General features: G+C 46.1%; 2 protein-coding genes across 8 annotated transcripts in view; one reads left to right on the top strand and one right to left on the bottom strand.

Moving 5' to 3' along the window:
- The window catches only part of HK3 (hexokinase 3), a 48694-nt gene extending 37014 nt beyond the window's left edge, over nucleotides 1–11680 (top strand). For 2 of the 3 annotated variants that reach the window (XM_077326268.1, XM_077326265.1), the window contains 10 exons: nucleotides 3965–4198; nucleotides 5365–5666; nucleotides 6019–6167; nucleotides 6366–6485; nucleotides 7434–7529; nucleotides 8541–8640; nucleotides 8980–9163; nucleotides 9275–9430; nucleotides 10060–10293; nucleotides 11474–11680. In XM_077326268.1, coding sequence (XP_077182383.1) covers nucleotides 3965–4198; nucleotides 5365–5666; nucleotides 6019–6167; nucleotides 6366–6485; nucleotides 7434–7529; nucleotides 8541–8640; nucleotides 8980–9163; nucleotides 9275–9430; nucleotides 10060–10293; nucleotides 11474–11618 — 1720 coding nt within the window. In that variant the 3' untranslated portion in view covers nucleotides 11619–11680. The remainder of the gene's footprint in view (nucleotides 1–3964; nucleotides 4199–5364; nucleotides 5667–6018; nucleotides 6168–6365; nucleotides 6486–7433; nucleotides 7530–8540; nucleotides 8641–8979; nucleotides 9164–9274; nucleotides 9431–10059; nucleotides 10294–11473) is intronic. The other variant, XM_077326266.1, reaches the window with a different exon arrangement.
- Nucleotides 11681–12032: 352 nt separating this feature from the next.
- The window catches only part of UNC5A (unc-5 netrin receptor A), a 167104-nt gene continuing 164045 nt past the window's right edge, over nucleotides 12033–15091 (bottom strand). For all 5 annotated transcript variants that reach the window (XM_077326272.1, XM_077326273.1, XM_077326271.1 and 2 more), the window contains 3 exons: nucleotides 14678–14842; nucleotides 13388–13566; nucleotides 12033–13124 (listed from right to left, as the gene is read on the bottom strand). In XM_077326272.1, coding sequence (XP_077182387.1) covers nucleotides 12959–13124; nucleotides 13388–13566; nucleotides 14678–14842 — 510 coding nt within the window. In that variant the 3' untranslated portion in view covers nucleotides 12033–12958. The remainder of the gene's footprint in view (nucleotides 13125–13387; nucleotides 13567–14677; nucleotides 14843–15091) is intronic.

The raw sequence follows: 15091 nt of genomic DNA on the forward strand, positions 1-15091 counted from the left end.
TCCTTCGGGTAGGGAAAAGCGGCATATAAGAACCAACTCTTCTTCTTCTTCTTCCTCTTCTTCTTCCTCTTCTTCTTCATGGTGATTGAACTACTGCAGAGTTGGGAATCTGCCTCCCTTGCCGTGCCCTCCACTGGCCAGCTGTGTTCGGATTTTTTGTGTGTGCTTTATCTTCCATGGCAACACATATGCATAGCAACAAATACAGATTGCCATGTGTAGGTTTCAATTTTTAAAAATCATGCTAGACCCACAAACCTCCAATTGGTTGCCTCCACTGATTATTGACAGGCTGATAAGTTGTGAGTAAAAGAGCACGTTGCTCTCTCTTGTGCTTTTTTCACTGCTAATAAGGAGGAGAAAATGCGAACTATGGCAGCAGAGTGTGGAGGGGAGAAATAACGCAATTTACTATCCCGGAATTGTGGGTAGGAGATATCATGCTATTTGGCCCTCTGCCTACTCTTTCCCTGCCCCCCCCCAGCATGCCTCCCAGGTGCCTGTGTGTCCTGCCCCTACCTGGTTGTGAGTTTTCCCACTGCCCATGTTCATCACTGCTTACAACCCTTTTCTCAGCGCCACTGGGCAATGAGTATTGCTGGGAGCATGGTAAAGTGCTAGCAAATAAATGGAGAAGGGGTTTCACCTCAGTGGGGTTACCAGAAACCCTGGGGCCAAGCAGCTGCCCCACCCCCAGGGTGTGCTGACACCTCCCCCACCACCTGACTTCTGGTTACAGAGCTGGTCTAGGCAAGCACTGGCCAACCATAGTCTCCTGTTTTTGTTTATTTGTTTCTTTTTAAGAATAGACTCCTCTGGCCCCTGATATGAATAAGAGGTTGCCTGACTCCCCCTCTGCTAACAGCAGCTGGGAGGTGAAGGAGAAATTGTGTCAGATGAAAGGCACATCTGCTTGTACCTGAAACTAATGACATAATGAGATCTCAGAAATTTTATCTTTGCAGATCTCTCATGTACAGAGAGACTTCTGATCATTTCTCAGCTTTTGTTGGTAGGGGGAAGAATTTGCCTCTACCCAGTCTGTTTTGTAGCAGTCTGCTTACCAGACAATGCAAGCAAAATGTTTGCTTGTTTCCTACAGGTATGCTACCCAGTGTACACATGAGAAAACATAGCCTGTCCTATTTATTAAATTTCTTCCATCATGGCATTCAATACATAGAATTATCAGATCTTCCAATGGTGCACTGAGCAGACCTATGTGTACTTAAGCTGAAAAAGTACCTCCAGGGCACATCCTAGGCCAGCCGTCTGTGCTCCTCCCTAGTCTTTACTACCTGTCTTCCAAGGCGTACAAGCAAAATTTGTCCTCTTCCTCTGCAAGAGGGAGATGTTGCATGGCTAGGCTCTGCTTCTGTTCCTCCCATCGCAGTTTCTTCAGAATATGCTACACATGTGTAAAGAACAGAATAATAATGAAATGAACCCCACTGTGTATATAAAATTCTTCCACAAGCCAGTGGGAACAGTGCAGTGGTTGTCAGAAAGCTCAACTGAAGTTAACAGGAATGTCTGTGGGAATGATCTTCTTTAGCAGCAACTTTCTGGCTGGAAGATTCCCTATACTTAGTTTATCTGTAAACCCACCCACGGCGCGGTGCACCACGGACTTAATAATTGACTAAGGGCTGTGTGGGAGGAGTTAGGGTGGGCCCTGTCCGGGATAAAAACTCGGAGGGGCCAATCAGGAGCCGCGAAGCGGCTCCTGATTGGCCCCTCTGAGTGTCCATCCCGCCCCAAGCAGCCAACCCCGTTGGCTGCTTTGCCCGGCCACGGAATCACCACATCGACTGACTGGCAGCCGATGTGGTAAGTTCTGTGGGGGGCCGTGCTGATGCGGCGAGGCCGCTCCAGCGGCCGGGAGAAGCCTCCTGAGAGCTGCCGGGGGGGGGGGGGCTGCGCCGCCTTCTCCCAGCCGCCCTAGCGGCCATTTTATCCTCTTTTAAAATGGGCTTGATTCCTAGTCTACTGATAAACTATCTATTCTTGATTTCTCTATGGGTTTTCTTCCCTCACCTCATGAGACTGAAAAACAGACAGCAAAGCATCAGAAGAAGAAGAGTTGGTTCTTGCATGCTGCTTACCAGAAGGAGTCTCAAAGCGGCTTACAATCCTCTTCCCTTTCCTCTCCCCACAACAGACACCCTGTGAGGTAGGTGAGGCTAAGAGAGCCCTGATATTACTGCTTAGTCAGAACAGCTTTAGCAGTGCTGTGGCGAGTCCAAGGTCACTCAGCTGGCTACATGTGGAGGAGCGGGGAATCAAACCCAGCTCACCAGATTACAAACCACTGCTCCTAACCATTATACCAAGCGGGTTATCAGAATTACAGATATCCAGAGATTACCCAGTGTTCGCTTATTAATGACTGGATTGTACTTGCATTAAATGTTGACAAGTCGTAGCCAGTTTATGTCAACCCCAGCAAGGGACTTTCTAGGCAAGTGAGAAACATGACGTTTATCATTGACTTCCTTTGCAGTAATGGGTTTAAACTACAACGATATAGATTAGATATCAGGAAAAATATTTTCACATAGTAGTTCATCAGTGGAATAGGCTGCCTAAGGAGGTGATGATGCTTTGTGCTGATCCTGCATTGAACAGGGGGTTGGACTAGATGGCCTGTATGGCCCCTTCCAACTCTATGATTCTGTGATTCTGTGATTCTGTCACATGAGCTCTGCTCATGTTACATAGAATCCAAGCCTATATCTGCGCTGAAATTGCCTAACCCTTGCACCCGTCTTTCAAATCCTGGCTAATGTTTACATGATTGACAGTCAATCAGATGTAAAATAAACCAGAATCAAGGCCAAAAAAAAAGATGAGAAGGCAGAGTTTGTATTGGTGAGGCAATGAGGAGGGTGGGCAAGGATTGGTTCCCGGTTCTCTGTTTGCTAGGAACCAGGATTATATCTGTACCATCCACAGAGGTAGAAGAAATTCTGTTGGGATTTCTGCAAAATTATGCACCTTGGAAAATAACTCCAGCAAAATATTTTGGCCCAAGTTCTGCTTAGTACCATTTGGAGTGGCTGGCAAGAAATTCAAGAAGCTTGCAGAAGGGAAAACCAAGATGGGAGGATTATTAAGAAAGACATTAGTGATGCATTCACGCAGCTCTAGAAACTCTGCTCCTAACAGGATGTTGTAGAACTAGGAAAGTAACAAGAAAAGCAAGTGTGGTGTAATAGTTAGTGTCAGGCTAAGATCTGGGAAACCCAGGTTTGAATCTTCACTTCACCACAGAAGTTCACAGGGTGACCTCAAGCCAGTCACACACTTTTAACTAGACCAACGTTACAGAGTTGTTGTGAGGATAAAATGGAGGAGAGCATTATGTCAAGTTGCTTCGATTCTCCCATTGACGAGAAAGATGGGATATAAATGATGTAAATAAATGCATTAATTAAATAAACAGCAAACAATAAAAGGAATCCAACTCAACACATAGGAAAGGAAAAGTTTTGATGACTAATAGCTTTGAAAGCAAATGATGGAAGTATGTAATAAATGAATTGGGTGAGGTGAACAGGAGAAAATGTTTATTCATTTACTTAATTCTGCTATCAAAAGGAAATCTATTGCAAGTGTAAAATTAACAAAAATGTATATATTTATATGCACACATGATCTGTGACAATCTTCGCTGTGTGACATTAAAGGCTGTCCCTTTGCATTTTGAACATTCCCTAGATGTAATGTTCCCATTTCTGCATATCAATGTACTTTATTATTCTCCAAACCCATTAAACATATGGGTTTCTGAGGGAGCTGTAGTGTGTACTCATGAAAATGTCAACATCTCATGAAATGTTTTTTTTACGAAGTATGAGATGCTGAAGCTACCCTAGAGGATAGAGGAGGTGTTTTCTCTAGCTTTGGGTATCCAGTGTTTTATGCCTCTGCTCGCTTTAATATATGTCTTTTTACATTGCAGTGAAAAGGTAGGCCTGGCCAAAACCAAGAACTTCCTGACCCGCCAGGGACTGGTGCCAAGCAACCAAGACTGTTTCTTCGTGCAGCACATCTGCCAAATTGTTTTTACCCGCTCTGCCAACCTCTGTGCTGCTGGACTGGCTGCCATCATCACTCATATTCGTACTTCTAAACACAAGTCAACGCTCAATATCAGTGTAGCTGTGTCTGGGGCCATGTACAGAGGCCAGACACAGTAAGGAGTTGCATTGGTCAAAGGAATGTGATATCTGTTCAAGAGGCTCACTCACTGCTTATTATTTCCCCCCTACTAAGCACAGCAGTTCACATCCTGGGCCGAATATAACTGCTGAGATCTTAACATGGGCAAAGGGCAGTGCAAGACCCTGTGCGGCTCCAGATTGCTGCTGAGCGGGGCTTCCTGTATTAATGAATGGCCACTCACATGCACAACTTAGAGGGAACACTGCGCACACCCCACTATCTCTCAGACCACTGGGCCAACAGTTCTAATACTGGTGACCTTCTTTCTCTGTGCTGATCAATGTACGAAACTATCCAAGTTTGGATTAATTGGCCAATCTTTCATGGTGTTCTACAGTTTGGTATCTTACCTATTCAGATATTCCTCTTCATGCTAGACCAGTGGTCCCCAACATTTTTGAACCTGTGGGCGGCATTGGAATTTTGACACAACATGATAGGAACAACCACAAAATGGCTGCCACAGGAGCTGGAGTCATCTACAAAATGGCTGCCAAAACTTACCTTCAGTCAGACAGGGAAGTTCCTAATGCTGTGTTGGCAGCTGCTGCCAAAGCAATATTTTTTAAAGCAAATCAAATTTCCAGTGGCTTTATTGGGAAATGCTCAGACCAACACTGCCCAACACCTTTCTAAAGTACTTGGCAGGAATTAGGAAATGTGTTGGGAGGCACCATGGGACCCACAGGCACCGTGTTCAGGTCCCCTCTCCTAGATCATTAAACCAGTGAAGCTTTATTTCTATATAGTCAGTAAGCCTGTCTTACCCTTTCTAGAACCCTTTATATGACCATTTCTAGAACAGTAGTGCATGCACAACAAACTAACAAATGTATCCATCCTATTGGATGTCTCCTGTCTTTGATTTATTTTTGAGGTCATTAGTCTCTCCCAAAATAGGAAACCTGTCAACACAATCCAGTTTAGGAGGCTGGAAGTGGGTTCAGCTTTTCTAAAAAAAAAAGGGTTGAGAATATAAGCATGAGGAAAAGGTTCATCTACACAGCTGATCTTTTTAATCTTCTTGCAACTGTGATAGACTCAGGGAGGGGGACAAGCCAAGAGATGTATTGGATCAGGGCACAGTGTCCTTCCAATTTGACTCCTTCAATGTCGATATTTTTTCCCTGCCTCCAGGTATCGTGAGATAGTGCAGCAGACACTGAAAACCCTAATTCCTGAGTGTACCGTCAACTTTGTCGCAGCTGAAGGTGGTGTTACAGGGGTTGCCCTGGTGGCAGCTGCAGCCTTGAGGCTCAGAAGCCGACAGGAGCAGGTGGCTGGAATCCTAGCACCCTTGCGACTTTCTACGGGAGTCCTTGAAAAAATACAGAACCAGATGAGACAGGAGATGGAAAAAGGACTCTCGAAGGAGACACACAATATAGCCTGTGTCCGCATGTTGCCTACTTTTGTCCGTCATTTGCCTGATGGCTCAGGTGAGGGGCAGGGAATGGCTTAGTGGGGCTCTATAACAAGGTGACAGAGTTTTGAACAGTTCAGGTGGACTGTGCTGCCTTAGTGAAATTGGATTGTTTTGGGAGAGAATGTCCCAGCTGCCAGATCTTATTTGATTTATGGTTGCTACTGTACTTGTTCCTCCCATTGAAAAAAGCATCACATTACCCACTGCAGAGTTTATATGGGATTCTTTACTTTGAATGCTATCCTGATTGGCAAGATGTCAAGCCCAGGAGAAGATGGCAAAAAGAAAATTGTGTTAACTTGATGTTAGTATTGGTTGTGGGTAATAGTTATCTACACTCAAGTTCTGATTCCTGCTTTTTTCAGAGAGAGGGGACTTCCTGGCCCTCGATCTGGGTGGAACCAATTTTCGAGTGCTGATGGTGCAGGTGAAAAGCCCAGAAGAGGGTGGTGTCCGCATAATCAATGAGATTTATACCATTTCATCAGAAGTGGCCCAGAGTACTGATGTACAGGTAGGTTAAGGGGAAGGGAAGAGAGTTTATGATTAGGTTGAATGAAGCTCTGTCTTGCTGTCATGTCGACCTCTTTCATATGATATTGGTGGCAGTGGGGATGGATGATTCTGTACAAGTTGGAACCGTCCCATTTACTAGTTTGGCCATGTCTTCTTGGATTTGCTTCTACCTCATGAGCTACTTTAATTCCTACAGCTCTTTGATCACATTGTTCGCTGTATTATGGAATTCCAGGCCAAGCATGGCATGCAAGATCGTACACTGCCACTAGGCTTCACTTTCTCATTTCCCTGCAATCAGTTAAGCCTGGACAAGGTATGTGTAAAAACAAAGGATGTGCCGATAAATCCTCCTCCTCCTCCTCCTCATCTTTATTCCTGTATCCCATATCCCACCCTTCCTGGTACTGTAGTGGTTGGAAGTTTCATTTGGAGAGGTATAAGGTAGAAAAGCAAAATAATGAGCCTGATTTGGTGTGGAGTCTCATTTCCAGAGTAGAGATGGGAATCTCCAAGTTCAGGGAATTGCCTGAGACAACTGCCTAACATCTGAATCATGAAATGGAATTAATGTTGACCATGTCACTATTGACAATGAGCCAATATGGCATCACTCTACTAATTCCAGCCTACTCCTTATACATGGGCTTCGTGTACATAGGAAGTGGTTCTGAGCAAGTACAAAAAAGCTACACAATTTAGTATTGGCACATCACTAAGGCCATGAAAGTATGTGAACAAAGCCTAATGAAAACTGAGAAGCTACAGGGTGTGTATAATTTTGATATTTGTGAGTACAGGAGATGACACACAATCCTGCTCTACTTCCCCATTGTCAGACAACCCCCCTTTCCCTTGCAAGTCTCAACAAAGAGCATGCCTAGGTTGGGAAGGAACAGCTCAGAACAGCCTTTTTCAATCTTTTGACCATGGAAGAGCTTCTGAAATATTTTCCAGGCTTCATGGTGTAGGCATCAAGACTCCACCCCCTTCCCCAGGCATGATAATCACACAAGAATGCCACCCCCTTTCCCCGGTCAATGGAAGTGGCTGCTACCCTGTTTTCACAGCAATGTCAGTAACAGTTTGTGATCATCCATTAAAGCAGAATATAGGGGAAAGGCTGGGGAGCCCCTGGGGAGTTCTTACGTAGCCCCAGGATCTCCAAAGAACCCTGGTTGGGAATCCCTGGCTTAGAGCAATGTGAACAAAAAAACCAACAACAACAAAGCTGCAAAATTCCTTGTTTATCTTGATCCCACAGGGCATCTTATTGAGATGGACCAAGGGCTTCAAAGCCTTAGGCTGTGTAGGGAAAGATGTCGTTCAGTTGCTGAGGGAGGCAGTAAAACGTCAAGAGGTATGTGTGAGAGCCAAATAATGGGTTTTCTAAAGATTTGGATAGCTTTGTCAGAGGTTAGGGCTTGATAACTATACAAACTTGATCTGAATCTGCTTTTCCCTCTGATTCCCATCACACAGGGTTACAAATATATCATTTAAAAGGCAAAGCAGCTCTTCAGGCACCATTTATAACACAGCTGCAGTGGATGAGGAAATGGTGGAGCACATGTCCTGCCCTCCATGTGGCTCCCCTGCCCCAAATTGCACCTCACCAAAGAGAAGCTTTTCCCTAGAGAAAGCTGCCGTCTAGTTTCTTGTATCATGTATTTCTCCACTTTCATAGCATGGTCTAGTCAGTATAGTGGTTTCTGGTACAACTTGTCTAATTTGTTTGGTAGAGGCTTGTATGTAGAATAAACAACAGGAAAGGGGATAGTTGGAAGTAGGTTGCCAGCTGCCTTGGGGAAAAAATGTCCTCTTCCTTTAATAAAGACTTTGTGGGATGTTATTTACCAGGTAATGTTATTTAACCTCCATGCCATGAAAAGTTTTAGCTGCCCATTTTTACACACTGAACCTCTATTAAAAGGACAGGATTTTTTTTTTTTTGCTCCAGGCCTGTTGTCAGCCCTAGTTGAAGGAGCATGTTTGTATAGCAAGCTTGGAAAGATTATGCTATATTTGTGTTGTTCATTCAATCCTGTGCTTTAGATCCTTGGCAGCTTTTTTTAATACCAAGCTTTCCCCATTTTCAAGGAGTTTTGCAGGCTAATAGGTGATGGACCACTACCTATCCCAGTGAGAGGGTAAAAAGCAGAACAATAGTCTTTGTGTCCTTTGACCATACCAGGGTAACAGGACAGAATCTGAGAGTTCTATCCAAGCTAATAGCCCCAGGGATACACAGCTGGAGGGGGATGCTATTTCCCAGGAGACAGGGCCTATGGGCCTATGTTGGTTGCTGTGGTGATAGGGAATTGTGTTGCCTGGTAACACATCTTGCCGCTCTCTGTCTCTCTCTTCCCAGCACTTTGATCTAAATGTGGTTGCCATAGTGAATGACACTGTGGGAACCATGATGTCATGTGCCCATACGGATCCCAAGTGTGAGATCGGACTCATCATTGGTAAGGTGGTATTGGGTAGGGGCAGTTTTGGGTGAACATTGAAATTACGTATATATGTGACATGCTCTTTTAAATCCAAGGGATGATCTTCCTAAGTGCAGATATCCTTTTTTCAGTCTATGGCTCCCTTTTGGGATTTATGGCCAGAGGAAGGGTTCCTGCAGGGCACTGCTTTGCAACAGATACATCTTTCTCTACCATGTGACATTTAGAAGAGAAATTAAATGGGCTGAAGGGTATTGCACAGATCTTGGCCCCGAGAGGTTACTTGCTCAGAGTAGGAGAGAGTCGGATGGTCCATTTTCAGCACTGCCTAATCCCCCCCCCATTTTATCTCAGGAACAGGTTGCAATGCTTGCTATATGGAAGAAATGCGGAATGTGGGCACTTTGGACGGTGAGGAGGGAAGAATGTGCATCAACATGGAATGGGGGGCATTTGGGGATGATGGCTGCCTTGAACACATTATGACCTCCTATGATAAGAAAATAGATGCAACATCCATCAACCCTGGCCAACAGAGGTAAATCTGGGTATCTTTAATTGGGAATGGTATCTGTAACCTTGGCTGACATGGCCAAGGCATCATCTTCAGGGTTTCCCTATGTGGTACTAATCAACATCTTCCCCAAAGGTTCGAAAAGCTCATCAGCGGCATGTACTTGGGTGAAATTGTGCGCCATATTCTGATGGATCTAGCATCCCGCAAGATCTTGTTTCAAGGCCAACAGTCCTCTGTGCTTAAGACCAAAGACTTCTTCCCCACCAGATTGTTAACAACCATTGAGAAGTAAGTGTGCTTCTATTGGCCTTGTAACAAGAATCTTTACAATCATTTGTGGAATCCATATGAATCTAGATTCTGGAGCAGAAATTAACTAGATAGAACTGAGGAATTCCATTAAAATGTCAGTGCAAAAGACCTCATTGTTCAGGATGTCTTACCTCTCTGTCCTGCTCAGTTGATCCCTTCCTAGGACTGTCTCTTGCCCATGCCCTCACTTTCCCTCACCTTATATTGTGTCTGTATTATCAGCCTTTGGTTCTGAATTTTGCGAACATGCAAACTGTGCCACTTTATAGAAAACAGGCATACTTGCATGTAGTTGATGTTATAGAATTTCATAATTTATTATGACACAGACTAATCTGAATGTCTGTGATCTGGAACACATTTTTCCTTAGCATTATGTTTGAGTTTTGTTTTGGACTCAGACGGTGAATTTTCCTGTGGGTCTATGCACATTTTGTCAATGGATCACATTCAGTCATACCAATGCACTCTGGGGAGGAATAGCTCTTTGAAGCTGTCTCTCTATCTGATAGAGAGACACTTTGTAAAGGGCAGACTAAAGGGGTCTTGCTTGTGCTAATGGTGGGGAATGAAAAGGCCTGTCACTAATTCTAATATCTTGACAGTGGCAACCAAGGTCTGCAGGAGTTGTGTGCTGCTTTGGAAGAGAGGGGGCTTACAACATCTTTAGAAGAGGCCCAACTGGTGAAGGAAGTGTGCCACACAGTATCTATCCGTGGTGCTAATGTATGTGCAGCTGGACTGGCTGCTGTTGTGGATAAGATCCGAGAGAATCGGCAGCTGGAGAAGCTCAAAGTGACAGTTGGTGTGGATGGGACTGTGTACAAGATGCACGCTCAGTGAGTTGCTATTGCTGCAGTAGGTCTGGAGGGCAAGTGAGGGATTTAGCAAAAGCCCCTGCACTGAGGAAGGGAGAGACTTTGGTTGCTTATTGGGTGACAAGTCCAAGATAGGCAGAGAGGGCAGTAATCAAGTCATGGTGTATGGGGAGAAACTATTTCAAGGAGCAATCATGAGAACTAGCAAAAAGGATAGTGACATGTTGTTGTGACATATAATCCATCAACAGGGTATCCTTTTACATAAGCATTAGGGCTCCTTACACACAGAGAGTTTGCTCCAGTTCTGTGTCTAAAGCTGTAACAGGATTTTTGGCATAGCTACATCCCTAATAGTCCACTCTCTGTATTTTCTTTCACTTGGCTGCTGTAATTGTTCCAAAACTTGGTTTGCTTAGATATTTATGGAAGACTGCAGCATGTTTGCATGCTGTGTGGATGGGAAGCTGCACATTTTTGTAGATCCTATCCACATTAGCCCCATTTTGCTCCTCTTTGCTCTATCCCTGTGCCTACTAATCCTCTCTTTCCCCATGCTACCAAAGAGCTTTTTTAAAGATTTTCTTTGGATTGATGATTGACATATTTTAAACTCCAGAAAAGCTAACTTGTGCCATGGGGAAAAAAGGGACCATTACAGAGAGCTGGGGCAAGGAAACTACTATGCAGTTGCTGCTGCAGACTTTCAGCAGTAATGAAAAGAACACAAAAAATTCTTGTCACTTGGCTGCAGCCTGGGTCTTTCTTCCAGTGCCACCTTAGATCCTTAAGGTTCAGACTTGATGATGCATTTGGACACAAACTAGGTCAGGGCCCCCCAACTTGCATTCTACTCAAAAATCAAAGATCAGGATAAGAAACTCAGTATAGGGATGGGGGAAAATGGAAATCCCTTCAGCCTCCATGTCACAGTCATTATCCAAATTGGAAATAAGTTCCCTGCAGGTGCATCTAGCTGCAGGGGATGTGAATCAGGTTGGGTGTAACTTGTGTAGTTTGGACCTAAGAGGAATAGGACCGAAGATGAATCCTATTTCTGGTTTGTGGGTGGAAAAGAAGAATGAGGGGCAAGAAGGGAGGCATGTAGCCAGGGCTTTGGTTGCTGTGGAGTGTGCAGTGCTGGGCTGAATGTGGGTTTGGGCATCTCACACTCACAGGCATTCTCCTTTCCCGTCCTCAGCTTTGCAAGACAACTTCAGCAGACAGTGGCACTTTTGGCTCCAAAATGCGAAGTCAAGTTCTTGCTGTCAGAAGATGGCTCAGGAAAGGGGGCTGCTCTGATTGCTGCGGTGGCCAGCTTGAAAGAAGCACAACTACCCACTTAGTCAAGGCTTTGTTGTATGTGTGTGCTTTACAAACATCTCCCAATAAACGTGATCATGCAGTGTTCCCTCTCAGGTCCAAACTCTGATTCGGAATTTCACCCTTGTTTTGAGGTTGTTGCAGAAAAATCACCAAAAAGGCAAGTTATACAGGTAATAGTATATCAGCTCTACGAATTCCACTTAAGGTCTCCGTGTTATGCTTAACCTTCATAAATATAATAGGAAACACTAAAGCAAATTCCTGCTGCCACTTAGATTCTCAAGTTATATTTTCCCAAAAGCCAAAGGTAGGACTGTCCAAGAGGACTGAAACAGAGGTGCCCTACAGCCACAGGGCTCTCTGGAAGGCCTCTGCCTGGCAGCAGACGTGACAATACCTTTGTTAGCTTGATGGCATAAATGCAAGAAGCCCCATTTAGCAATATATATATATATAATTTATTTACATTCATGCCCGCTAAAACCCTGTGCGGGATGCTTATATGTACATAAGGCCAAGTGTAAATACTTGAATGCACTTGAATACAGAATAAAAAACGATCTTTACACAATACGGCATGGACCTGCTTGGTCCAGCACACGTTCACTGCACAGATTGGACTGCCACGCACACGCACAATTCCCTTTGCATATACACTGGGCAAGGACGAAGGAGGCACAGATCTAGTTGCCCAGTACAGCACTGCCCTTGTCCCTGGGCTGCCCTCTGCCTGTACCTGACCCTCCCCTGTCCCTCTGGGGTTCCCAGTGTCTGCAAACCACTAACAGCCCCCGCCCCCCCGGGTTGCCCTCTATGGCTGAGTCTTGGGTACTTCTTGGGCTGGAACAAGAATACATGGAGATGGCTCTGGAAGTGCCCTGGCCCCTCCCCTCCCCTGTATTCTAGCACTGGGCAGCAGGAGTGGGAAGGGCACAGACACCTCAGTTCCAGGAGCAAGCTGGTCTCACAGAACGGGTGCTAGGCCAGCCATCTCCCCTTGCCCTCCACCCTCCCACTGAGGAAGAAGAAGGCTCTGAGCACATGATCAAGTCCAGAGGCTCACATGTCAGAATCCATTGCCATCCTACTCAGGCAGAAAGGACAGGCCTCCCCCAGCCAGTCCCAAAGCTTTCTTAGTAGCAGCAGGGTAAGCATTCAGTAGCACTTGCTGTGGCTGCTGGAGACGGAGCCAGTATGCTTGCCTTCTGGCTGTATTTGGCACAAAGAATAGAGGGCAGGAGGCCAGGCTGCCTCAGACAGGCGCATAGACATGTTCAAAGCAGGAGCACTGCCCCCTTCAAATGGAGATGCCCCCTGTCGTCTCCCAGCTCCGACCCGGGCTGTCCCCAATGAGTGTCTTTTAGCACTCGGCTTCTGAAACCATGAAGAGGGAGCTGTCCTGCTTGCCCACCTCAGCCACAGCAGCAGCCAGCTGGTTGAGGTTTCCGTTGGGAAAGTGGTGTGCCTCCCATAAGTTCAAGATCATGGCTGTTGGGCTGGGTTTTGAAGCAAAGAAGCTGAGATGGCTGTAGAAAGAGAGAGATGTTCAGCAGCAGAAGATGGTCCAAGTAGCCACTAAATCCTTAATACTCCCTTCTCCCTGTCCCATCATGGTGTTCAGGTATGGCAGAGGGGAAAAAATGTGGCCAGGGTTCTTCCTGCATAGACCCTCCTCAGCCCAGAATTCCACCTCCTCTTCTGTTTCTGCTGAAGCAGATTCCACTCACCCTGTATGTGCTAACTGTGGCTTGTCGTTAAAATGGTAGTGTCACCCGGAGAAGTCTTTTACCTGTCGAGGTGCAGCTTCTGAGCTAGTACTCTCCAGTCTGCTCCACGGGCTCCTGGTGGATCCAGGCTGCTTATAATCTTCTGGCGGATGAGGAAGGGGATCTTGAAGGCACTGGGGCCCACCAGGGCAGGGGAGCCAGCCTCATGATCTGGGGGCAGCCAGTCTGAGAACCGTGCATCCTGGAAAAAGGACAACAGTGATTGGAATCTAAGGGGGCAAGTGGAGCCTGCGATGAGAAGGCTGAGTGCAAGGACAGGGCGTCTGTGATCAAAAAAGAAGGAGGAGGTTTTTTCTGAGTGGCGTTGGTGCTCCTTGAGAACCAAGGGATCCCTTGAAAAATATTTCTCAAGACAAGAGGGTATCTCTGTCTGGAAACTCCTTTGACAGGATATGGGAAAGAGAGCTGTGAGGCAGGGATCAGGCACCCACATATGGTCTGTATCATGACAGAAATAGCTCCCCCCACCCTTTCCTAGGATAACACATATGGGTTGGTAAGGAGCGTGACAAATGCCACTATTCTGTAGGCTACATCTAAACAGCAGTGCTTATGCTTCCTGAACAGGGTTTGTATGTGTGTGCATGGGGGACACACATGAAATACCATGTGTGAATCATATCTCAAACTCTGCCCTTCCCTCCCTTTCTATTTGGTTGGTTTTAATCTAAGAATTGCTTCCGTGGACTTTTCTTACAGTCTCTGGCTTGCAGACTGATTACACTGAAGTTTAAAAAGTTGGTGTTGGTGCTCAGCCGACAGGCTGCAGTGCAGAGGAGCACAGACCACATGGGGAACAAAAGCGAACAGAGGTGGGTGGGGAAGGGGGCTCTCTGAAGGCCTTTTCCTTAAAGTGCCTTTTCTGAGCACCCACAGAAGTCAGCCGTACAGTCAGCTCCATACGGTTGGGATTGGGCCGGGGGGGGGGGGGTGCTGGCTGGTGGGGAGGAAGCAGATACTGTTACCTCGTGGAGAAGTAGAAGTGAGACGTGTGTTCTGAAAGGGAAGCCCTGCACCAAGATCAAGGAAAACCCACCAATCAGAGTAAAACTCTCACCTTCAGCTCTTGCGTCTCATTAGAATCCACATGGGAGAGCGGCCAGCCTACTAACTGCAGGCTCACGTGATGTGTTTGAAACCGTGTCCCTCATCTTACTGCTGGGCTCTGAGAGTCCTGTGTGAAACTAGCCCCTTTGCCAACAGTCTATCCAGCACAGGGGTTCTGTCTTGGTGCAAAGGACACCCCAGCAGTCATTCTACCAACCTCCCCATAACAATGTCCTTGTCCTCACCTTTGAGATGTCAAAGTCAATATTGAAGCTCTGCCCATCACCTTCAACCTGCCAGATCCAGATTTTGCACGCCAGCTGGCAAGTGCTGGTGCTGAGTCGCTCCAGGGTGAAGGTGCAGTGCAGATAGGGCTGCAACCCACTCCAAAGGTGATAGAAGGGGATCTCCTGTGAGGAAAGAGTCACGGACTCAAGGAAGGCTGGGCAGCTTTCCCAAAGGATGATGCAGAACAAGGCTTCTGCTGCCAGATGAGCAGGGGCCAGGGGAGTCCAGAAGGAGACCAACTCGAGTTGGGCAGATTACCTGTTTCTCCCCCGCAGCATACAGACTAGGATTTGGCAAGAGAAGGGCCTGGCAGCACAGACATGTTGTGTGCCTAGTCCTGAGACAAAGGGTGCATTGTGGCTCAACAAAGG

The sequence above is a fragment of the Paroedura picta genome, chromosome 3 (genome assembly GCF_049243985.1).
Source record: "Paroedura picta isolate Pp20150507F chromosome 3, Ppicta_v3.0, whole genome shotgun sequence".
Lineage (NCBI taxonomy): Eukaryota > Metazoa > Chordata > Lepidosauria > Squamata > Gekkonidae > Paroedura > Paroedura picta.